The 25,735-nt window shown below is 44.2% G+C and overlaps 1 protein-coding gene across 29 annotated transcripts in view; it reads right to left on the bottom strand.

Moving 5' to 3' along the window:
- Nucleotides 1-25,735, bottom strand: part of NRXN3 (neurexin 3) — a 1,375,103-nt gene that overhangs the window by 829,066 nt on the left and 520,302 nt on the right. For 23 of the 29 annotated variants that reach the window (XR_006291425.1, XR_006291426.1, XR_006291424.1 and 20 more), the window contains one exon: nt 15,991-16,017. The exons of the other annotated variants lie outside the window; for them this stretch is intronic. Coding sequence is in view for 17 of the 23 variants with exons in the window: in XM_043548139.1 (XP_043404074.1) it covers nt 15,991-16,017 (27 nt within the window). In the remaining 6 variants the exon portion in view is untranslated. The remainder of the gene's footprint in view (nt 1-15,990; nt 16,018-25,735) is intronic. 29 annotated transcript variants of the gene reach the window in all.

The following is a 25,735-nucleotide window of genomic DNA, read 5'->3' as shown; positions in this document are numbered from 1 at the left end:
CATACTTTATAGTCAGAAAAGCTGAGATAAAGATGGATAAGCGACTCACACAAAATACTACTGTAGAGTACTGTAGGGACTGTTATGATCTTGGGGCTGTTCCAGAGTTATAGATTTGAGAGAAATCCATCTCCAAGTTCAGTGAAAAGACCATAGCAACATCACTTCCTGAGATCAAAGTTATTCTTAGAGGGCAAAATTCACTAGCACTACTTCAGCTCTGTGATGGGGGTATGGGCAATTGAGGCTGTTCAGTGGCTCTATGCCATCTCTCATTAGATCAATGCAGAGGGGATGGAGGGGTTGTTTTGAGGTGGAGACCACAGCATCTATAACTATGCTGATCCAGTGGGGATTTCCTGATAGGGGGTTCTGTCTGGGGTCATCTAGCCCTGCACAGATCATGTTTCATAGACACAATGGGAAAAATACTGGTGACAGCCTATGGCTGGTGTATACCAGGGTTCCCATTGCTGCTAACATCAGTGGAACTGATCTGTCAGAAGCAAAAGTCGAAAGTGTGTCATCTCTTCCTGTTGTTCGTGCCCTCACTTAGACTGTAAGTGCTTCAGAGCAAGGATTCAGTCTTTATTTGGCTGGTACAGATCTGTCACTGCATGTACAGAGACACCACAGCCATCAGCAGGCATCAAAATGAGGCATTTATGCATCAAAAGCACAAGCACACAGCACTAAAGCTAAAGGAGTAACTCCCATTGCTGTTTGTATGTAAGGAAGAGGTTTTATCATCACTGGGGCCAGCCACTGGAGGGACATGTGGTCACATCAACATTTCTATGGTGCTATGTAAGTAATTAATGGTAATAATTCTGATCCTGATGTGAAACAAAGGTTTGGGTTGGTTCTGTTATCCATGCCAGTTCACTCAGCCCCCGAGTAAATATTCTGGGCAAAATTATGCTCTGTCTTCTGTAAGCATGCAGGGCCCTGACTCAGCAGAGCTGATGCAGTTCTGCTGTGGAAAGTGGGGCAGGAGTTAGGGACCATATCTGGGGTGTCTATAGCCTCTGCCCACCACTGATCTCTGATCCAGGAGGGGATCTCCTCAACTCTCCATGGTAAAGAGCAGTTTGGGGTCTGGGTCAGCCCATGGAGAAGCAGGATAGGGACAAGTAGATCAGCTCTATCCATTATAATCCCCATTGGGAGCTCCTACTGGAGCCATGCTCTCATTGGAGCTGCGGTGGTGAAGTGGTTCTAGCAGCAGTGCAGAAGTACCTCTCCACCACAGCATTTTTAAATGAAAGCTCAGAATGTGAAGACTATTGCAGAATGCTGCAGATATTGTGGCATCACCCATCGATTCAAACCCATGATTTCTTTCTGCCCTTTACATTGTAGGTGATCAGTACATCAAAAGAAAACAGGCCCTGTGCTATTTTTTTTAGTTCTTTGTGAAGTACGAAGAAGTCCTAAAAGGCTGCTTTCCTTCAGCTTTACAAATTCAGGTCGCATCTACCCTGTTTTTTCCTGTAAGACTCCATGAGAGACTGGAAAACTAGCAGGACCATGATCTCACAGGTACCATAAAAGTGACACCTGAGCAACTGAGAAAGGGAATGATTTTTATTCAGGCTGTTTAAAATTCTTTTCTGTTGTTGCAAACAATTTTACTCAAACACCTGACAAAAAGTTGGAAGAAAAAGTATTTCTGCTAAAGAAAACCCCCCGTCCAATCAGGTAAGAACTGAGAAAACTCCCAATCTGCTTCTCTGAGTCATCCAAGGAGATCTCCAGGAAAAACAAGACTTGATGTTCCTACGTAAAAGTAAGCAGAGGAAGGAGAAACACCCTTTCAGCTGTCTTTACCCATCAGAAAGAAGAGGGAAAAAAAGGTCCTATGTCTCACCACTGCTAAAACTGGTGGAGCTGCACTGGTGGCAAATGACTACTACAATGTTTGCCAGTGTACGCAGAGCCACTGCGAGAGCTGTGGTCTGTAAGTGCAGGATGGAGAACCAGAAACTAGCTTAAACTCATTGATTTGGGTTCATTTGAAGCAAATGAATTGAGAGCATCCCTGCCTTCTGAAGCCAGTTAATCTGTCATAGCATTGTGTGCAAGTCCTCTGAGAAAGAGTGCTCCATCAATTTCTTCACATTCTTCTTCACTGAGGCAAGTCTAATCACTGGAAGGGAGCCTGAGTGACTCCATGAATTTGGCCCAACATGTTGTAGTTACACACAATGCTAATCTCACTACAGGAAAATAAGAATACAATATTCTTAGCCACAGGTATTCATCTGCTCCCTGACACAGGCCCCAACTTTAAAAAAAATCACTTTCCCTTAGCAATGGAGAACTTAAAGGCAAAAGGCTTGATTTTTCAGAAGCGCTGAGTGTCCAAAACTCCTAACAAAGTCAATAGGGGTTGGGGTTGCTTAGCACCTCTGAAAGTCAGGACCAAAATCCAAAAGCAGAGCAGAATTTTGACTATTTAGCAGTACAGTCCCAGCAAATTCAGAGGGAGGGAGGACTTCTTTATAGCATACAAATAATTGCCAACATTGGGACACCAGAAAAAGGGACCCACTGCGTAGAGGAATAGACATGCACCCTTTACCTCTGTCTAAACAGATGATTAGAAGAACTATTTGGAGGGACAGAGTGGGAAAATGAATGGATATCAGCAAAATGTGTTTGGGGCAGCCACCGCCAAACTTTAATATGTGGAGTTTAATCCTGGAAAGGTACAGTGACCCCTAAATGGCTTGTTAACATGATTTTTAGTGTTAATTAGACATACAGAATGACAGCATTGTTACAGACAGGCAGAGGTTGAAAACATGCAAAGGCCCCCTTCTCTGGGCTGTCAGCAGTGTCTGAATGCTGAACTTTCAGCACCACAGCACAAACTTTAATTGCTTGAGCCAAAGCATTAACTGTTAGGTGGTAGCAGTAGCTGACCACTATCTTCAACTGGACTGACCACTTGTCAGGGATACAACACGTGTGCTGCAAGGATGTAACATAAGTTTCCTTCCCCTACATAACAGTGCCAATGCACCTCAATCCTAACCTTCAGCACTTTCCAGTTCAGGGCTCTCTGACACAGCTCTGTCAATGCACCTCCATCTCCCTCTTCGCTGGTTTCCACAAAGACCCCTGTAAATACCTCCAAGCATTCCGTAACATTTCACAGAAAGGAAAAAAACCACACACATCCAAAAACCTTTGTAGGCTTCTTTGTATGGCTCCCTAGAAGAACCAAGAGCCAGTAATCTGAAAAGCCTCCCAAATCTCCCTCTGCACCACTAGGTGGTACTCAGATGCTTCAATGATGGCCGAATCAGAAATTATGATAGACAGGAAGGATAAACTGAACATATCCCTGCACAAGCATGGCTCATAAGAGAGCTCTTTGTCTTAAACCTGGCTCAGACTGTTGGCTGGTAGTGCAGAAGGGATGGGAGTGCTGTACTGTTAATGGAATCATCCTTCAGATGAGATGTGAAATCAAGTTCCTTTCTACACAGCAGTGGGGGGCTGCCAAGGTGGAAGTAAAAGATCCCATTGCATTTTGGGAAAACCTTGGTGGTACTAACCAGCGTTCCCTTCTATCAGCAGAAGAGGCATGTGTCAGGCTGCATGTGAGTTACTGCTAAGCATAGAATGGTCCTTGCATTTGCGTACATATTTTTTGTGCTCCTAACACATGGCTTTACAAAGTGCTTTGGGATAGCCCACAGTATGAACAGTGGGGGGAAAAGTTCTAAACTATGGTGGAAAATTATATTTCTTGTTGACTTTGTTCTGAATGGCAATGATGATTTAAGAAATACACAGCTCCCTTCACCCACAAGGACCGCAAGACGTAGAACAGCACAACATGGTGAGTAACACTGCCAGGATCTATGGGCTACGCTGTATGGAGGTGACATATTACTATTCCTTTGTGGCATGACACAACATACAAATAAATATGGTTGGAGGCAACAGCAGCCATTGTTCTCACAGCAAACAAGGGAACCAGGGCCTATGTTTCCCACATTGTGGCATCAGTGCTGAGATAGTCCTATTGTTGGACATGGTCTGTATTAGATGGGAGATCTCTAGGATGTGGCAGAAAGTGATGCTGGCAATTCCACAGTTGGTGCTCCCCCCATTGTGATAGGGGAGTGCTGAACTCCTGGAACTGCCATCTTTAATTTGAGATGTAAATCCAATCTCCTGTTACTTCTGGGTGTGCCACATTTTTCAGCAACAGGAACTTGGATTATGGTGCCCAGGCCCAACAGCCATTTGGGTAAGCTGCTGCCTACCTAAAATTCTACCTGTAATTTAATTAGGTAGGGTTTTCTACTGCCTTTCTTGTACTAAATTGTCAGTCAAGGTTGCTATGTGTTGTTCAACTGATGTCCTGTTCCACAATAAGGTGGCTCCATTTCAGTGACAGTGGAAGTGATTCATGTGTCTATGACTCTTAAGAGCTCCTGCGAAGACCTTGCCTCACACCCACTGTGCACCTGACAAGAGAGACTACAGAAAAACACTTGTATGATATATAGTATTTTATTTGAGAAACAGCATGTGGTCATGTTGTTAAAAAGTGTAATGTGGTCCATATTTACAGGGAACAGAGAAAACGCATTCAAGTGTTTACTATTAAGCGCACTCAACGTGCTAACATTCTTTTAATTTTTGTTGGGGGTGTTTTATGGAATTCTCTGCATTTTATTGCATTTTTTAGGGATAAAAGAAATTCCATAATCTTGAATTATACCACACACCCCTGGAATGCCCTGTGCTGCATAAATTATGCAAACCTGCCCCACTGGGTACACATTTTGTCTACTAAAAACCCTGTGAGCCAGGTGCATAATGTCTTCAATGATGAAAGTGAATGAACACTGAACGAGGCAGGACTCCTACAGTCCGTTATTGGTTAGATAATGACTGGGCAAGACAGTGAGGTTAATGGTGTTTATTCCCCTCAGGATTATATCTGAGAATTAAAAGAATGGTACAAAATGGGTTTATGGCTATTCCAAACTATTACATTAGAAAAAATAATGTATATGTGCCATCATTGCCCTTGATTGGAATCAATCAGTGTTTCAGCTGTGTGTCATAGACCCTATACTTCTCACAGCTACCAGAAATAAATTTTTCAGTTCAGGTAAATATGGTCTGCTTTTTAGTACAGCAAGAGGCTTCAAGTACTAACTCCACTGCCACCAGGCTGTTCCAAGCACCCATGGTATGCAGCATCATGATAGATGTGACATCCTAAGCAGCATTATATTTGTTACAATATTTTAGTCTTTTTAGCAGTTTTTCCCCTATGTAGTTCCAGAGATGTTACAAGATCTGTAGAGGTGGGACTATGGAGAAAAGCCCTGCCATTGGCTCTCATTGAGCAGCCAGCTTAACTTCAGTACCCAGAAAGATAATGGAGCAAATAATTAAGCAATCACTTTGCAAACACCTAGAAGATAATAAGTAACAGTCAGCATGGATTTGTCAAGAACAAATAGTGTCAAACCAACTGTAATGGGGTCTGCACCTGTTTCTTATGAGCGCCCCTTTCCGTGAAATCACAATTCTTTTGAGAGGGTCTTCAACGACTCAGCCCTCTGGCTGAGCCACATTCACAGTCCCCCCATCCCAGGTATACAGCCTCACGTTCTTTTCCCAGTCCTGGTATGGAGCCATAGCTCTAAGGATTCTTCCCAGAGTCCCTGCCTTCTTAAACAACGCAACTGAGGCCCAACACCGTACGCGCAGCTGCTGTCCTTTCGGCAGTCCTCACTGGGCTCAGTCTGCAACCAGACCAGTGGGGACCATTTCTGTGTCCTCACCTACTCAGGCCAGGTTCTGGGCTCAGTCCCCTGGGGCTCAGCCGGCCCACACTGACCTGTCCACAGGCCTGCTCCTCATCCAGCCAGCCAAACACCTGGTCTTTGGCAGCCTTCCTTGGGCTCAGTGCTGCCTGCAGTGAGTTGTCCATGGTCCTGCCAGCCAGGCAGGAACCTAATCCCATCTGGTTCTGGTTCCCCTCTCCCCCCAGAGTTCCAGGCAGGAACTGAACTTTCTGCTCTGCTGCTTGCTTTTCATATGGCTCTTCTGGCCCCTGATTGGTCGCTCCAGCAGCGCCTCTGATTGGTTGCTTCTCTGCAGCCACTCTAGGCTGCCTGGAGGACTCCTCCGCTACTCTATTCTGCGGCGGGGTGACGCAGGGGCCTCTGGACCTAGTCCACCCCATCACACCAAACTAATAGCTTTCTTTGACAAGGTAACAGTCCTTGTGGATAGGGAGAAGCCGTAGATATGGTATATCTTGGTTTTAGTAAGGCTTTTGATACTGACGCACATGACATTTTCATAAACAAAATAGGGAAATACAACCTAGATGGAGCTACTATAAGGTGGGTGCATAACTGGTTGGAAAACCATTCCCAGACAATAGTTATCAGTAGTTCACAGTCAAGCTGGGAGGGCATATCAACTGAGGCCCCACAGGGATCAGTTCTGGGTCCGGTTCTGTTCAATATCTTCACCAATGATTTAGATAATTGGATAGAGATTACACTGATAACGTTTGCGAGCAATACCAAGATGGGAGGGGTTTCAAATGCTTTGGAGGGTAGGATTAAAATTCAAAATGATCTGGACAAACTGGAGAAATGGTCTGAAGTAAACAGGATGAAATTCAATAAGGACAAATGCAAAGTACTCCACTTAGGAAGGAACCATCAGTTGCACAATACAAAATGGGAAATGACTGCCTACGAAGGAATATTGCAGAAAGGGATCTGGGGGTCTTAGTGGATCACAAGTTAAATATGAGTCGACAGTGTAACACAGTTGCAAAAAAAGCAAGCATCATTCTGGGATGTATTAGCAGGAGTGTTGTAAGCAAGACACAAGTAGTAATTCTTTTGCTTTACTCCACCCTGATTAGGTCTCAGCTGGAGTATTGTGTCCAGTTCTGGGCCCCACATTTCAGAAGAGATATGGACAAATTGGAGAGAGACCAGAGAAGAGCAACAAAAAATGATTAAAGGTCTAGAAAACCTTAACCTAAATGACCTATGAGGAAAAATTGAAAAAATTGGGTTTGTTTAGTCTGGAGAGAAGAGTGAAGGGGGACATGCTAACAGTTTTCAAGTACATTAAAGGTTGTTTCAAGGAGGAGGGAGGTAAACTGTTCTCATTAACCTCTGATGCTAGGACAAGAAGCAATGGGCTTAACTTCCAGCAAGGGAGGTTTAGGTTGGACATTAGGAAAAACTTCTAGTCTGAGTGGTTAAGCACTGGAATAAATTGCCTATGGAGGTTGTGGAAACTCTGCCATCCTACACCTGTCAGAGATGGTTTAGATAATATTTGGTCCTACTTTGAAGTGCAGGGGACTGGACTAGATGACTTCTCGAGGTCCCTACCAGTCCTATGAGTCTATGATTTTGACAGACATTGATATCAGCCAATAGCAGTACTGCCCATAGTTCCTCCACACCTTGCCCATTTTGAATAATGTTTTCAATTATTTAAAATGAGCTTCTCCTTATGGAAGGAAGAACAGTTGACATACTGGTCATAAAGATGTCAGCATGCTAACAGGTTAATAGGCAATTAAACCTGAACCTAGGCTTATTCTAAGCATCTCTTGTGGTAACAGTTAATTAGCATAATAACATCCCTGTTTTGTTTCATGCTTGCTGATGGTTCTGTTCATTCTCAGGAGAGAACAGAAATGGTAATTTACCCCCTGGGATTTTGGAAATAATTATAAATGTACCAAGTCATTTGACCCCTATTCATGATCAGGCCTGGGTGCAGTGAAATTCACTGAGAGGAAAAAGCTATTTTGCTGTAATGAAGTGTTCACAGATGACTGTTTAACATCACAGCCACTGAGTGAGTAGCAATTTCATTCGTAAAATGACTCTAGGATTTTTCTTAGGCCTCCTCACTTTCCACATTCAGAATGAAAATATTTTCAGTGTATTGCACTTTCTGCTGGCTAGAACAATGGGGTAGGGAAATATAATATAATGAACCTTCACTGCTGATCAAAAATTCCTGCAGTAAGTCAACAGGTTTCCTTGTGGTGTCAGAGGTTTTCGTGAGGATTTTCATGACTGTGCCAGCAGGATATGGGAAACATGCTCAAGACAGATCTTGCAGGGGGTGACACTTAAGAAAAATGATTATTCCTGGGAGGGGCAATTTTTCAGTGGCGATAGTACTAGTGAGAGGTTATTATTTCTCCACAGAAGAGCACAGGCAGAGGCAGTGCAACACACCACACAACACCACCATACACCAACATGCCTCACCCCTGACCCAGAGGAACTTCGGGAAAGAGGGAGTTCGCTTTGTATGGTCCATTCAGAGCTTGGCCTCTCTCATTAGACTGCTAACAAGTGGGCAAATTAATAGCAACTGTGATTCCGATACTTGTCTCAGTGGAAAAACTCTAGGTATTTCTAAGGTGTTCCCTACTATAACCTCTGCGAGCAAACTCACAGGCCGCCCTCACAACTCACTTCACAGAGGCTTCTGATCAACGGACCTGCTATGTTTTTAATGTAAGCTTCCATCCTCCCTCTGCCACCACAGCTCACCAGCTCTTCTTTGCTCCCTGATGGGCATTTTCTAGAAGCAGCACTTTCTACTGGACAGGCTAGCCTTGCCATGCAAAGAACAGGCAGGATGGTGGGCCACGGTGACAGAGTTACAATGGAGGCCACCAGTAGGACAGGCTAGTTGTTGCTCCAAAACTGCCTAGAGTGAGAAGAGGCTCCTTCTTGCAGCAGCCTCTTCCTTCTATCATTCTGTCTCCCAGGATCATTTCACTTCTCTGAATATTGTCCAACATCTGTGCCCTCAGAAGCTGCTATTTTGATTTTAACATTATCAGTAGGTTGACAAGTTCTCCCTTTTGATGGCTTTATTCAAGAATCAGTACATTAGCACTGCTTACAAACAGCTGGCTTCCCCATCGACTCATCAGTATATCAGGTCTCCTAGTGCCTTGAAAGAAAGACAGGAAATGAAACAAGAGAGAAATAGCCATCTGATCATTGCCTGCTGGGCAGAATTTGAAGCTGTCCAAGAAGACCCTCAGGCTTCATTATGACTGCAGAATAGCAGAAGTGTTGCTTTTCTAGACACCCCCCACCCCCCAACCCCCCAGTGTGATGCCCTCAGAATCTGATAGAATACAGCTGCTTTCTCAGGTAAATGCAACTGCTCACAGCTGATATGAGGGAAAGGCTTGGATGTGGAAATACATGAATAATGTGGCCGAAGAACTGAAAAGCAAAGTTTAGAAGCCTCTTCCACCCCTTCTACTTCCCCCAGTCAGACTGACTGAAATCCTGCAATCATCGCCATGGGAATGTTAGCAGGTCACCCACTTTTCCTGGAAGAACATAGTAAGGCAAAGACTACACCCTAATGACTGATGGATAAGGCAAAACAAAACCATCCAATGACCTGGTAAAACTCATATCCAAAGCTCATAGAACCATCATCTGACTCTGGAATCTGCCCCTCCCATCTTCCACTCCTTTCCAGCGTACACCAGGCACCACCCACCGCATCTTCCTGGCTGGTTTTTGATATGTGGGAGATCTATCCATCTGTCTAGGTGCTATTCTAGCACTCAGAACCCCAGCAGTTAATTAAAGTGCTGTAATTCATATTTAGTGATGAATTACTAGTTTTCTATGCTGGTTAGGATATTTTATTTAGTTATCTTATCTTCATGCCCTTCCAAACTATTTTTGTCTTTAGTTACACTCTCAGGTTGGGCTCTGAGTCTGCAGAGTCTCAGATCTTTACAAAGAGAAATATAGAACACTGCACTCAAATTTCCAAAGGCGGCAGAGGACTTCAGAAAACCAGAGAGTTAATAAAACAAGGGAGATGACAAGTGTGTTGTGCAGACTGCCCAATGTGTTTCCAAGGAGTGATGACTGTCAGATAGTCAAAAGGGTGCATTCCATCTGGGTCCCAACCCTATAATGCAGTGTACAAAGGGACTGAGGGGACTATATTCTAAACAGTGCTGTCCCTTTAAAACCAAGTGACTTTAGAAAACCCACTGAACCCTCTTCCTCAGCTCTGGAATTGACAGATCAGAACTGCAGCCTTTCTAAAGAGGAAAACAATACTACCTTTAGGGTCATCAACCAACCTCTGTTAACCAAGTCTGGGCTAACTGGAATTTGGTAAATCAAGGCTATACCAGAGTTTTTTAGATCAGATTTAAGGCCTCCAGGACATTAAGTGACATGGGGCCTTTGTGCTATGGCAAAAAATGCATTCTAATGTCATTGCTTTTTCTGACTTTACACATCATCTTTTGTCCTTTATTGTTTAGTATTAAATCCTACCCCGCAGGGATGAAATGACAATGAACTATGCCCCTAAAATGAATTATGCCGCAGCAGCACTTCAGTCTTCTCAGTCCTTGCAGTACTGGTGTAATTAAGGTCACTGTTAAAAGCCTTCATTTGTTAGAGTTCTGCATCCAGTAATACAAACCACTACGGCCTCTTCACCAGCTACTCAGGTTCGGAACTGCTCAAATTGCTGTGATCTGCCCAGAATTTACTGCCAAGGGCAGCTTTCAGGATGGTGAGGAGTGCTCGGTGCTGATTAGTACCTGTTCTGTTTTTTTTTGTTTTTTTAATCATGCAAGGTCTTATTAGAAAATGCCTCCTTGGGCTGCTCCCTATCAAAATTAAAACATGCACAAACACCCTCTTCTTCCCCACACACTATGTCATGTTTTCCAATGTTTAGGTCAATTTTCTGCTCATGAAAGTGCAGGGTTGATAGGACTGAAAATCCTCCACGTAGCCACAGAACAGGTACAGCTCAGATGGTGGAAGAGCAATCTTCCTGCACACAGTACCCACTGCCTTATCCCTGCCCTGGAGGGCCCCAGAGAGGAGTCCAGTCTCAAAGGCCATGCAAAGTCTGTTGAGACTGCCAACTGTGGGCTTTATCACATGGATAACTGTCCGCTGTTATCTGCACTGAGGCCAACACATCACCTGACACAGGCCATCGAACAGCCTTCAGATGGCAATAGCTTTCAGTCACTACACATCCGGGCTGGATTCAAATTAGCAAGTTGGAGGCAAAAGACTCCACATCCGTTACTTTGTCACAGAGAGGAATCTTTCATTTAAACCTGGAATGCTACCGGAGGATGGCAGAGAGAATCTCTTTTTAACATGACCATCCAAAAATACAGCTTCCTTCCTGCCTTTCTCCCCACACTGCAGTGGCAGCATTGGGCTGAACTGGCACTTGATACATGACTTCCAGCCCAAAGGCGAGAATGCTACCAGCTAAGCTGTTCAGACACTAAAGCTCCTAAAAGTAGCTGCCATGTTGCAATACAACATGCTAATGACTTGTCATTATTTCCCAGGCTGTGTTAGCATTAATTTCCTCCTGGATTACATTAAATTGGCATTAGGAGATACTAACGTCACAAATATGATGGGAACAGCTAATCATATCACCTCATTTTACAGATAATATTTTCTTGTTAGAGCATTATTAAGCTTTTATTAAAATGACAGCAGATTCCCTAAGAAAACAGAGAAAGGCTCGTAGTGTTACAATGTTTTGATTAGATTTGGGTTAGCATGGTTGCATATTTGTTTATGATAACGCAGTGAGAGAAAAGCTCTTAACATTTCCTGGAGATTCATATATCACAGGCCTCTGCTTTATGGTGCTACATTGGTGCTTAACAAAATGAAACTTTGACATTTTGGAAAATGGAATTTAACAGGGCACTAAATACAACACAGTCTGCAGCTGGAAGGGGAGAACTGGCCTCATGTCTTAGCTACCTGCTATTGTCAGAGGTAGCTCCACAATTAACTGGACTCTGAGCAAGGAACCAACCATGAGGCCCCCTAAGGGGGTCTCCTAGTGGCAACTGTGCTATGAGATCTCTTCCTCCCCTCTGTCCCTGCTACTTGAAATGGAAGGAAAAGTAGACTCACAGGTTGCTGAGGCTTCAAGACTCTCACAAATGAACGTTCTAGTGAGAAGCGAAGGCCTCACTACGAAATGTCGAGTGAGAACCCAGCAGTGTTCCTTGGACCAAAGACGACAGCTGCCTCCAAATTATTGCCTCCTATATCGGTAGCCCCTACCTCCTTGTCTGTGATCAGAGACACAATGCGGGAAGGTGGGAGAGATGTAAAGGAGGCCAGGAAACAGACAGCAAAAAACAACCCAGAAATGTCACGAACATGAGGACTTCTGCACTCTATACTCCAAAAGCTACTATATCTGAAACGCATGCAGTGCCATACCTGGGGCTTCAGTTTGGCTAGGACACTGAAGAATACACCCCTAGGAATGAGAAATGGTCACTGAAAAAGAGAGATGCAGAATGCAAGGACTAGAGCACACTGGAGAGGTAAAGAAATACTGGATAGCCTGGCACAATAGATGAGGAACATTATAAGGGCTTTCCTACCTTCCTCATAGGTATGTTGGCCACTTCAGGAGGCTGGATACAAGAGGAGATAGACAAAAGAGCTGTTCCCCTTGGGAAAATCCTGTGTTCTTATGTTCAGAGTTCAGACCCCCTTCATTTTTTAAAAAGTTTATGTTTGTACAAGCAGAAACATTTGACAGGCCCAAATCTCTCCTTCAAAGCCAGACAACACAATTGTTCCATCTGTTAGGTCTGTGCTGAGAAATCACTCTACACAGCTTCAAACTCTGTGATCTGAGGAACTGATTCTGATCTTGCTTCCACTGGTGTAACTCTATAGACTTTAATGGAATTACCCCGATTTAAGTGAGATAAGCATCAGGCCCTTCAGACTTCAGATTTTGCCAGTGGAGGTCTTTCCAAGAATGAAGTGAGGGGGCGTTTTTTAAAATAAAATAGATACATGAAAAGAAGAACATGCCCCCTATACACAGGATACCAGATCAGTCATCCCACCCTACAATTTGGGGGCATGAAAGGGATGGGGAGTGAAGAGGAGGAAAAACGGGGTGGTGAAAGGCAGAGCATGACATTATCAGGAAATGTGAACAACCCACAGATGCAGCAAAATAGCACAAAAGCTCCCCCAACCCAAAACCATCCTTCAATGAACAAAAAGAGCAATGAGAATCAAAGTCCTTACCTGTCACTGCATGCTGGAAGCCTTGGAGGCAGCATGAGCTGCAGTGCTGTCTGTGACCAGGCTAGTAGGATACCCGGGCCACGTCACCTTTACTATTCCATGGGATCTCCCAACCACAGCTCTGTTTGCTTTTAAAACATGATCCAGGTCTCCTGTGTTCAGTTAGCAATGGTGACTGCATAATCTGAGGCCCCTCAACTGGACAGGAAGTTTATTTCTTGAGCTCACTCACCACTCTCACCCTTAAACCCCTCTCCTCACCTCAACATACATGCACATCCTCCCAACCTCTGAAATGTTACCCTGAATCCAAGGAGGGATTCAGGCTACCCAGAATATTAATCAACCTAGGAGACCCACAGCCATATGTGTAACTCCCGCTCCACAAATAAATCACCAGGCACCTATAAGGATGAGATTTTGCTTTTGCTGTTGCCTAAGCAAGTTGAATTTAGATTTGATCAGGGATATACAGTTTCCTCACTAGTCAGCTCCCACATAATTCCCTTCCAGTAATTGGGATGGACAGACAGCCTGAGTCATTCCACCAGGCCAGCAGTGCAGCAAAGGTTTGGAGGGGAAAAAAAGAAAGAAAGAAAAAGAAAAAACAAGCAAAAAATCATAAAAACTAAATTAGGAAAATCCAAGTTGTTTTAAAAATAAATAACATCTTTGCCAGAAGAACATATTTAAATATGCAAAAGTCTAGACTATTAAAAATTCATGAAAGCAAAATGATTTAGAGAGATGCTGACACTGGTGGGGAAACTGACACAAACTGCTTGTCTGATTTCTTTTGTCTGTCTTTTTTTCTTTCTTTCCTTTTTCTTTTTTATTATTACTGAAGGACATTAATTTGCATGAAAACAGAATCTTTGTTTCCTCCTGCTGCTGCTGATTCCACACCTGAAGACAGAGCCCTTTCTGGGTGACACTGCAGGAACCAACTGTTCTCAAATAGGGGTGGGGCTGGGGAGTACATCAGATGCTACCTCTGAGACCAGTGCTCAGAGGACACACTAATGAGCATGGTACAAGTTCCTGGATGGATGGAGGAATAAGTAGCAAGGAGCATGGGAAGTCTTAGGAAACAAAAGATCCCATTTCTATGCAAATGTCCTCAGTAGTGCTGGACAGAAACTGGCAATCTCATTTTGCAGGGATTCAGGGAATATTTTTCCTAGCCTTGTTTTGCACCCCTTGAATACAATATTCAAACTAACCTAAAAGCTCAAAAGGAAATTCAGACAAAGGCTCCATGTTCCTCCTGCTTTCAGATCCATGGAGCCAGCCAGTTCTGCATGGCACTGCATAGGATACTAGCCAGCCCACATCCTGCATACATCTCTGTGTACTCCTGCTCCATTGCAGACTGACGTGAGGCAGCTGCCAGTGACCAGGAGGGGAAACAGGTGTGCTATCTGCTCAGGTGTATATCATCCCCTGCTACATCTGCACACCTCTCCTTGGTTTGGGCCAATACCATATGCGAAACAACCAAATATTGTATGGTTTCCATCATTGCACCTGCACAGAGAGTCCCAAACTGAAGGGAGAGTAGCAAAGGGAATCATTCCCAGCGAGAATCTGCCATTGCTGCTGCTGGCTGTTGTTTCAATGCTGGCTGCAAACTACTTGTTTGCCCCAGAGAGCAGAGTCTGAGGCTGTCCCTCCTGGGGCAGCTCCTGGGGCTGTTAGAAAACTCAGCCTGAATGAAGTGACCTGACATAACTTGCTCCTTTCCTGGCCTCCCACTAGCTGGGATGGGACAGACTATATAGCTCAAAGGATAAAGCCAACAGGGTTTAGAAAACCCACCAAGCCAGTTTTGCCTTCTTGTCTTCTGGTACCTCCAGACCAACTTGTTCAGCCTTCCATAAAGGCCCCTGCATGGAGCACAGCACAGAAGGGCCACCAGTTCAGAAAAGAATTTTGTTTTAATTAGAGATGAGCCTTAAAAAAAAAAAACACACTTGGGTCCAGTCGCCCCTAACTTTGGGGGCTGATTGGCTCCAAAATCCAGACCCACGTTTTGTGGCCCGAGGCCCATACTTATTTCAACAAGTTCTAAACTCACGATTTTTGAAATATGACAGAAGAGGCTCTCTCTGCTGCACTACAGAGTTTCTGGCTGGGATGTGATCTTTAATGATTACTCTTTATGGCATTCCCAAGCCTCCTTCTGTCTCACACAGACTGAAAGGGACCCAGAGTTAGTCCCTCAGATGGAATTTGTCACAGAAGCCTAGCTGGTGAGGTGACCTGCAGGTGATTCTCATATAAGAGTCTGAGATGCTACCCCAAATGCCAAGGGCTTCTTTTCTTCCCCTCCGCACCCAAAAAAAGCCCGCCAGCCCCCTTAAAAATGGTATTGAAGAAATATCAGATTAAGCAGCCACCACTCTGTCCTGAACACGTTTTACTATAGGAGTGTTTTTCAGGTAGTGGAGAAGTGTATACAGTACCTGTTGTTACTTTTATGTGTTCTCTAAATATCTCTAAGGGCATTTCCCAAAAGACAACAGGTTACTACTGAAACACATTTTCATCTCATCCCAATGTCAGGGATTGGGAGCTTTTCTGCAAAAGCATTGAAATAACAGTTCATCTCCTCCTGGGAGAAACCTCACATAATACATTTGCACACAATCACCACGATTCCTTCCCTCCTCCCCCAGCCCCAGATCCCACCCCATCTTTGATTTTTGTATTTAAAAAATGAATAAGAAAGATAAAAAAAAAGAAAGAAAAAGAAAAACAGCTTATAAACTAGCAAAGGAAATAAAGTTAATTTCTTTTTTTAATATATAGAGAACAAAATGAAACTTGAGGGAAAACTTACTGGCGTTACAGTTTATCCTGATACAGTCTAGATGGGGAAAAATAAATGAAAGATGAAATTGCATCCTTCAAGGTAACAGCTGCAGACATCCAAAAACAATCAGTCCACCCTTCCGGGGACAGACACACGCAAAGAGATGTGGCCATTTTATATTTATATACAGTCTGTACAAGCTTAGGCATGGGTGTATATGTATAGTATATTCTATTGAAATATCAGATACATATGCATATATATATATACATACACACACACACACATATATATATATATACACACATCTGTATAGAGAGATATACCTATATACATATATATCCACATATCAACACAGAAAGTTCTTTTCTTTTTAAGGAAACCTATGCAACTAAGATTATCTACTGCTTCAGACCATGAACTGATATTAATTAAAAGGAAAAAAAATCGTCAAGTAATTAAGGCACAAAAAATAATCTTCCTCAAAATGCAAGTCATACCCCAATGTCCTTTCTATTTTTTGAAACCCTCTGCAATTTCTCTAAGAAGCTTGAAGTTTAAAGGCAACCTTTACACTTGGTTTCTTTTGAATTAATTCATAGTTATTGCATAAATATACCACCTGTCCAACACAGTATACCTGTAAAATCAGTCTTTCAACGTTGTTTGGTGCAATATTTAACCCTTTCCACCTCTCCCCAGGACAGACCCTCTCTCACTCCCCTTAATGTTAGCCCAGATTGCTTTGAAAAAATGTGCACAGGTGCATTTGCCACTGTCCATTCAAGTGAGGAAAGGGTTAATATACCCCCCCGCAGTTGTGTCCTATCATAAAATGGCCACTTGCAAACGGCTAACCGCACGAACACCCAGCCCAGATTTCAGCTACTTTTTGGGAGGTTGGGGTTATTTTTTGATTGGTTGCGGGAGGGATTTTTTTTTTTTTTGGTTCAAAGATACCCAGCTCGGCCAGCTCCGTGGAGCCCAGTCTCGTCTTGCTGCCTGAATGTTCGTACTGAATGAGACACCTGTAGCATTCAGGCAGAAGATGAAACAGGCAGTGAAGTGGCAGACCTCAGAATCTTTGACAGCCCTGCCTGCTTCACTCGGGGGCTCCACACAGGGGGGAGGGAGAAAAGGAGCATCGGAAGAAAGGAGGAAAGAAAAAGAAACAAAGGGATACAGAATTCTGTTTGTTCGCTCTAATTAATAGTAACTGAGGAGCCTCCACAGAGAAAACAAGTGCTGTTTGATGGCCTGAACCAGAGACCTTCTGAGCACCTGCTGCTTCCACTTAACTTACTAGGAACAGCAAGTGCTCAGCCCTTCTCAGGATGAGGCCCCTGGGGAGGCTCTTGCATTTAGGGTGCCTGGTTTGATCCTTGGGGTCGTGAACATCCCCCACTGGAGTGCCCCAACGTGAGGGCCCCAGCGTGAGCATGGAGTTAATGCATCACCACAATACCAGGCATCTTTGACCACCCTGGCCTTCTCTCATAAATCCCAGGTTAAGGATCATAGTTTCTGAGTTCTGGCCATCCTGACCGGATATCCTGGAGGAGAGCCTCTGTAACTGCAGCCTTGCCCAGCTGTTCCTCTGTATCATGGGGATATGGCCCAGCAGCAGAAGATATACAGAAAGTGAGAGAGACTGGAAAGAACACAGAGTGGGAGAGAGCTAATTCGGCTGCATATCAGGGTGAAATGCTTTTACTCCAAAGGGTGTAATAAGGACAATTCTTTCAGTAGCAGAAATAAACTGCAACTTTAAAAAATAAAAAGGAGGGGAGTGAAGGAAAAGAATCAGTTTCTATAAATAAAGAAGGGGTGGAAGTGATTAGGGATATACCAATCAGAAGCAGCAATGCCAGAGAGAGTCTGTTCTCAAGCAGAACTTCTCTTGAGAAAATCTGGGGTTGGTTTTGTGCGATTAGGTTTGTCATGTGTCGTCAACCGCAACAGAAAAGTGGGAGCAAACAGCCCTGGAGCAATTGGTACGATCACCATACAGTGGTAGCTATATCCCTTATGGGAGGGGTGAGGGAAGCCCTCTAAAATATATAAGAAACCAGCTGTCTTTTCCTCTCTGACCAGAGAGAGAGAGAGAGAGAGAGAGAGATTGTGTGACTGAATGGGAGACTGAGATAGACCAAGAACAAGTGGTATGGCTAGATCAGTACAGGGGTTTACTGGGGACAAAGTCACAAACGATCAGTATAGAGAAATATGGCAGGGTTCTGAACAATAATAATCAAGCAGGGAAACTAAAAAGTCAGTGGCAAATATGATTGATTTGCCTGGAGAATTCTTGCTTCTTTATATAGGGGTTTTGAATGGTTCCACATGTACCAAAGTATTTTTTTCAGAGTGAGCTGCTGTATGGGGGTGGAGGATCAGTGCTTCGGGAGAGACACAAATACACTCCTTGTTTTGTCTGGTAGGTTTTTTAATGTACAATGAGAGACCACGCCATTTAGTGATCTGCTAAAATGACCTGGATTTTGTGGGAGGCTAGATTTCCAGGCTCTGAAAACATGAGAACACTGACTGATCCCTCCTCCAGTTCCCACCCAAAAATGAAAACCATCCAGGGCACTGTCCTCCAATACCAATGGCCGCCCTAGGGGAGATCTTCCATGGGAAGTGTTCACATTGGAGGGATTCCGAATCTGCTGAAGGTCTCATGAACCATCTGTTTATTTGAACTGACCCTCTGAGATGTTTAAGATTCACCCAGGCCTGGATTTTATCACCCCATGATACCACTGACATGTGACCTACTGAAACTGCAGTTGCTCAGTACCTCTCAAAATCAGGCCCAAACTGTTTCAAGTTGGGCAGCAAAAAACAGAGGCACCTAATGGCTACTGCAAAAACTTAGGATCAAGTCTTTATTTTCCTGCCCGAGGGCACCAATTTTGGCCTTAGACTAGCGTAGCAGAAAGGATTAAGCCATCAGTGAGTAAAACTATTTTCTCCCCAGTATACCAAGCTTCAAAAGGATGAAAATGGCTCTTTAAATCAGAGCAACATTGTGAAAACAATGCACTTCCTGGTTGTTGTGGAGTAGAAGGTACGTATTAAGGCACAGATCCACGTAGCCAAAGCAAGATCAGCTGAGGAGTTTGGCAGTAATTAAAGAAACCTCCTGGGATTCCCTATGTTCGTATTGGTGCAGTCAGGCTTTCGGTAATCCTCGCTGAGGATTCTCAACACTGTAATTGGGTTGATTACTCTGAAACTAATGGGATTTGCTTTATTTCACTCTGGCTGAATTCCTGACTCAAAGGGGTTTTCTGTTCCTTTGAATTTTAAAGGTGAACATGACCAGAGTAGCTGTAGATCTAGTTAGCAACTGTTAGGTTTAGTCTATGAATGAGATGTCTGGAGGGTAGGGGGCAAAGCCAAAGTGCCATGTCTATGGGTGGGGGAGTGGGAAGACCCAGTCCAGAGACCTCCCTTCATTTATTCCTACTGTAAATCAGGAGCTCCTCACCAACAGCTCAGTCGGTAGGATCTCCTAGCACTGGATTTTCAGGAGCATGTTACCTGGGCACAGGTAGAGGGGTTCCTCTGCACACAGGTTAATGGCTCCAGCGCAATGGGCTAAAGTTAAAGGTAGCACTGGTATGTAATTTAAGGGAAACACAAGTGTGCATAGACAGAGTGTGGTGTGCAGAAGTTGTGGAAAGGAAGCAAGGACAGGAAACAGAGCAGCGTGAATGAAGGGCTCTGACAGCCAGAAATAACTTATTTAAATGGTAGATGCTGAATTCATCCCTGGAGTCATTCCACTGCCGTTTCTGGAATTACACCAGGGCTCTCGTGGCCCTGTTTATCTGCAGGACACAGTTGTTGTGTATATCTGCCCCGTCACCCTGGAGTCCTCCATCTACACACTCATTGAAAGATTTGCTGCTTCGGGTGGTCCCTTCTTCAGTCATGTATGGGTGGTGTGCAACAGTCAGGATCCTCTGGAAACTATGCCTGCCTGTGTTTCTCAGCGTCTGTCTTTGTGAGGTGTGTATCAGTCCTTTTGAGGAGCAGGGAAATTCTAAGAATCCCCACATTTGTCAGGGATGGGGAGGCACTGGAGTGTGCTGGGGGTGGGGGCGAAGAAATCATGAGCAAGACTGGAAAGTAGATTTGGAAATGCAAACTTCTCACTAAGGACTCTTCTGAGAATGGACAGGGTGAGCAATTATAGGGCCATCCTACCCCCAGTTCCTACCTATTGTCATAATAATTCCTGTAACAGGAATTGTGAGAGGGTCAGTGATAAAAAAAAAAAAAAAAGGGAATGTGGCATTTCAGCGCAGAACCAGGGCTGTGATTTCCCCACACTGGGCAGTGGGGGGGCAAAGGTGAGCTGTCTCAGTCTCTCACTAGGGGACAGGGTGCTCATCAGCACAGATAGTTAGCTTGCAGAGCATTGCTAAGGCATAGGATCTTTCTTCAGAATCAGTGAAAGGGAACATCTGCATGTGATTGGGGGGTGGGGGGCATGCTACTTCCTTCAATAAGGTCCAGACCTAGCTCTGGAAGTGCAGGCCACAGGATCCCAGCAGTGTTGGATGGGAATGGGGAAGAACAGGACAAATTAATGGGGGCCTGGTGACTGCTGCTTACTCTGGATCATTTCTGCTGGATATAGTAAAACAAAACAAAGAACCTAACAAGCCAAGATGTGTTGTGCATATGTTGGGTGTGAATGAAAAAGTGCCTCATTAGTGGCAGGGTCTGAGGCTGGTGCCGGGGAGGGCAGTGTCAAAGTGCAGCAGCTGTGTCTGGCTGGGTAGGGTACAAGACTGTTTTCTGCAGGGCATGTGGAAACTGAGTGCAAAATTATGTGTAAATGAAATGTATGAAAAGATGTTGTGTGTACTGTGTGTGTAAAGCAGTGTCAACGAGAGTGGGTGCCTGTGGTGTTCTGTGCATGCATGTGTTTTGTGTATGATACGCACACATTTGTAACAGAGAGTGACGCGTATGAGTGACAAGTCATTCTCTCTGGAAGGGAGCATACGGCCTCAGCAGTGCTGGAGGACTCTGACCCACAGCCACTGAGCCACACACCTCTCGGGGCAAAGCAGAAATTACTGGTTTGGAAAGCCCGAGACATCGTTGCTCCCCTCAAGGCCAGAGCTCAGCTCAGGATAGGAAGAAGTCATGAGTCAGAGGAGCTTCATATGTGCTATGCTGCAGCGGAGGCTTTATTCTGGTCACCAGTATCTTGAGGGAGTGCATGGGAGAGGAGAAGACAGAAGCTAAATGCTCTGAAACATAGCTCAAGGGCAGCACAAGCCAACCAAGAGGAGGGCAGAAGAAGAAAGTTGCTGTTCCCAGCTGGTATGCCATTTGTCTCACACTCAGCATGTCTTTGAAGTAGCAAGGCCTATTCCAGGGCACCCCTCACTGTATTTCTCTCTCTCTTTCTCTCTCTCCCCCTTCCCTTTCTCAACTCAGTTGTGAGATCCACCACATTTGGGTTCTAACCTTCACACAGCAAACATTCAATATGTTGTGAAATGTGCTAACACAAAGAACACACTGCCCCAGGTCCCTGGCTGGGATGGTCTGAAACAGCTCCTCATCCCCTTTAAATGAACAGAATTAATAGTCAAGGCTCTTTCCTTCCCCCTCCCACCCAAGTCTGCATTGGAGTAAGCATTCCTGGTTTAGTTTTTAAGCAATGAATGCTGCAGTGGTGAGGGGGATATGCCAGCCCCTGCAGGCTGCTCTGTACACTCTGTTCTCAGGGCTGTTTGCTGTGCGGGCCGCAGGCTTCAGGCCTTTGAAGGGTTGAATACCATCTTTTGATTTACCATGGCTGATGGGGTGTGAGAAGCTTTACAACTCAAATACACAGGGGGGAAAAATAACAGCACAGAAAAATACTCAAACCATAACAGAACCCAAATGGAATTGAATGAGAAAAAAAGGACAGTTCTTAGTAATAGCTTTAAATAACTTAGAAAAAAAGCACAACTAGATAATACACCACTCAAAACAGTCTGTGCTGATACAGATCTGGCGCTTACTAGCCCATTTGTGGATTTGGACGTATGACTGGTCAGACCTGAGCTCTCCCTTATTTGGAGTTGGCGGCTGTCTGTCCCTGAAAAGCGCATTTTGGCAGTGTTGAGTCAGAAGGTCTTGGATTTCACTTGGATGTAACCTGTCTCCTCAAATAGTTGACAAGAACTCCAACTAAACAACTGGGAGTTGATGGCTGGGCTTCTTGGCACTGCAAAGCTTCCCCCCACTCCCCAAGGTCTGAGATTTGATCTCTTCCTTCAATAACAACATAATCTAAGCCCTTTGGAAAACAGAGAAGTCCTGATTTAAGGTCTTGTGGGAAACCTTTGCAATTCGGGGCGGGGGGGGCGGTGGGAGGGTTCAGACACCTAGGGATAACTTGGTTCAGCATTCCAAATCATGGAAATTATGGTTCTGTGGCTCAAATCACTGGGGGAGCAGAGCTGCACAGGCTCTCCCCAGCTGCAGCATTGGTCATTTTTTTGGAGTACAGACCTTCACAGCTCTGCAGGGCCAAAGCTCCATGTCTGCGAAGCTTGGGAGCTCGGCAAAAATAATGATTCAGTCACTGTGTCTCCAGCATAACTGACCTTCAGTAACAGAGTTTTGGTTCACCAGGGTTTCCCCACGTACCAGTCCCTTAGCCAAGGACAGTAGGTAGTGTATATTGTAATATGAAGTTCTTGGTCAAAACTCTGGTAAAATGCTCAGAAAGCATTTTCAGTCATATTCTTTAGGTGGTAGGGCATTAAAAGCCAGATGTTTAGCATCTGGCCCAGGTGGTCTAATGGTCCCCAGAAGGTCTGTAACAATTTACCACAGCTGATGAAACAAGCGCTATTGGCAGGCATTGGAAGAAAACGTTTTCTGCTCTCCTCGCCAAAGGGAAAGCCACTATGATATAAAGTAGAACCCTTTAAAGTGAGGAAGGGGAGGTTAAATGGGCAGAAAATGTTTCCTGCCTTGCCAGTACTGGAGTGCCCTCTTCCCTCACTGACTTCCATGGAAGTTGAGGGTGTCTCAATACCTATCAGGTGGCACCCTGCTCAGCAGAAAAAGGGGGTAGAGCTCAGTAAGGACAACACTTTACATGCTGAAGTGTCTTGTGTGAGAGGATCTCCAAGTGCTTTGCAAGCATCCACTATTGAAGCCACACTGCTTCCCTATGAGGTAAAGTAGCTTTAGCACCTTTAGCAGAGGGATAAAGTGAAGCACTGGAAGGTAAAGGGACTTGCTCCGGATTACAGTGAGACCGTGGCAAAATTCAGAATAGAACCCAGGTGTCCCAGGTTCCCAACCCCTGCTCGAACAACATAACACGCTCTCCCTCTTAAAATATGAGATTTGGCCTCACAGCACTTTGATTCTCAGAAAGACAAACTTTTTCACTCTCTAATTATCAGAAAGAGTTTCAGAAAAGGGACCGCGAGAAGGGACAAATTCTCAGGGTGGTAGATTATTAGGACAAATAACATTGGATGGGAAAAACAAGCAGCTGCAAACACACTAATCCACACACATGCTGGAGTTGTTTGAAAGATTCTCTTTATATGTTGGACTACAGAACAATAATTCTTTGGAACTGATCCCCAAAGGGGACATGGTAAGCATAAGGAATTCTCCACTTCACTTAGAACTGACACAGGCAGAGATGGATGCCACTTGAGAAGTCATTGTGGCGACTGGAGATGATCTATTTCCTCATGGACCAGTGCAATTTAGTACTGCCTCTGCTGCCATGCTGGCTGGACACTCAATGATGCTTTACACTACTCCAGTTCAGCTGAGTACAGCATGTAAATTCCAGGCAACGGAAGCTATGTAACAGTGCAGTATTTTTTCCATCTAAGGGAACACTTAAAGCTTCCAGATCCTCATGGGATGGCAACTATTTTCATTTCTCATTTTTAAAGATAGGGCTTGTTCTAACATATCATCCCCTTTTCACCCTCCAAACCCAACAGTAAAAGAAAGGGCTGACTTTCTCTTCCAGAGCCAAAGGAGGCTAGAAGCAGTTCTTTTGGAAACCAGTTAATGCCCCCTCCTGGGTCAGCCCTAGAGGCATCACTGCAGGGCAACATGTTACATTGTTCCTTGTTGACCTCCAACAGCTGAAAGTCCAGATGAGGACCAAGGTGGAGCAGTCCCTAGAAGCATCATTCAAGTTACAGCTCATTTGGGTCTGGTGCGGCATGATCTAGATAATACCACCTATGTCTAGCTGTGACATGATTCAATGACCGAATCACATCAATATATAATCCGATGTGCGACACTGTCACTGCACTGTGCAAAGTCATTGCCATGTCTCTTCTTCACATTATGGCCCAGCCAGGACTCAGGAGTGAGTTTCCTATTGATAGCTTATAGTATTTGGGAGATGTCACAATGGGGTTTGGAATTTCAAAAGCTAGCCCAAGCTCATCATGGAGCACACACTTAGTTCCTGTTAGATACCCTAAATATTAGGGGAGGCTTACCATTTCCAATAAGTATCACAGCTCTGCAGTTCTAGCTCAGATTCTCCTCTCAGTTATACTGAGGCAACCACATGTAGTCAAGCAGATAGCAGCAGTATAAGTGAGAAGAGTATTTGACTTTGTGTTTATGTTCAACTCCAAAAATACCAAACAACCAAACCTACCCAATCTCTCTTATCCCTTCTTCTCCCCACCCCCTCACACAGGCACTTTGTCTCTTCAAAATTTTCAGACATGGGAAGTCAAAAATCAGGGGACCATCCACACTGCCAGCCTACAATGGTGAGGGAATGAGGGGGGTTGGACACATCCTCAACCAAATATCCCTAAATAATTAGAGTGGATCGTTTTGTTGATCTACAGACCCCAGTTGCTCAGCTCAGGTTAATAAGAGAGTCTGTGTTTGTTATGAAGGAAACTCCCCCACAACCATCATTTTTATTATCAAATTTGTTCCCACTCAGGTTCTGTCTGGGAATGAATAACTTTGAGGAGACAGAAGTAGGCTTGGCAAACTGGTCAACTGACTCAAACAATGTCAGTTGTTTGGTCAACTTTGAACGCCTATTTGACTATGGTCAAATATTGCAGCAAGAATGTCCTGATGCAGGTGGCAGCCTACCTTTTTGATTGCATCAGGTTGCTATTCTTGCATTTTTAGAAAACTTCATGTAATTGTGTTTCACATTTTTCAGAGTTAAAATAACTCAGTTAAGTAATTTTTTGTAATTAGGAATAAGTATCTAAGGCGTACACTATCAAAATCATAAAGTCTTACTCTTTTTGTTATTGTTCTCATGGTTCTAATATTTATGAGTGCTTTAAAATATTTGATCATTTTGACATAATTTGACTGATCAATTGACCAATTTTTGGACTGGTAAATTGACCCACCTTACACAGAACATAAAGATAGGGGGAGCACCCAAAGTGGTTATTATTGATGCCTTTGAGTTTAAAAAAAACCCATACTAAGCCATTCAATAGTAAGAGTCTTAAAGGCTACAACCTACATTAGAGTTACTTGAGCATGGGGGGCCATTACTTCAGAACACGACAGTATTTTTTATAAGGGTTTGGGTCCTGAGAAGGTTCAGCATTCAAACCATTAAACCAAGGCTAGTCTCTTGAGAGCCTGGGATTCACAGCACCTACCCCTTCCCTCCATGTCTGTTTGGCTTCCCTCCCATGACCTGCTCTGACTGTTTTGAGTGGTGGAAAAGAGGCTGAATTAATGAGTATATGATTGATCA

Source organism: Chelonia mydas, chromosome 6 (assembly GCF_015237465.2).
Source record: "Chelonia mydas isolate rCheMyd1 chromosome 6, rCheMyd1.pri.v2, whole genome shotgun sequence".
In the NCBI taxonomy this organism is placed as follows: domain Eukaryota; kingdom Metazoa; phylum Chordata; order Testudines; family Cheloniidae; genus Chelonia; species Chelonia mydas.
Note: the sequence above shows the minus strand (reverse complement) of the source record. Positions and strands in the feature narration are given on the sequence as shown.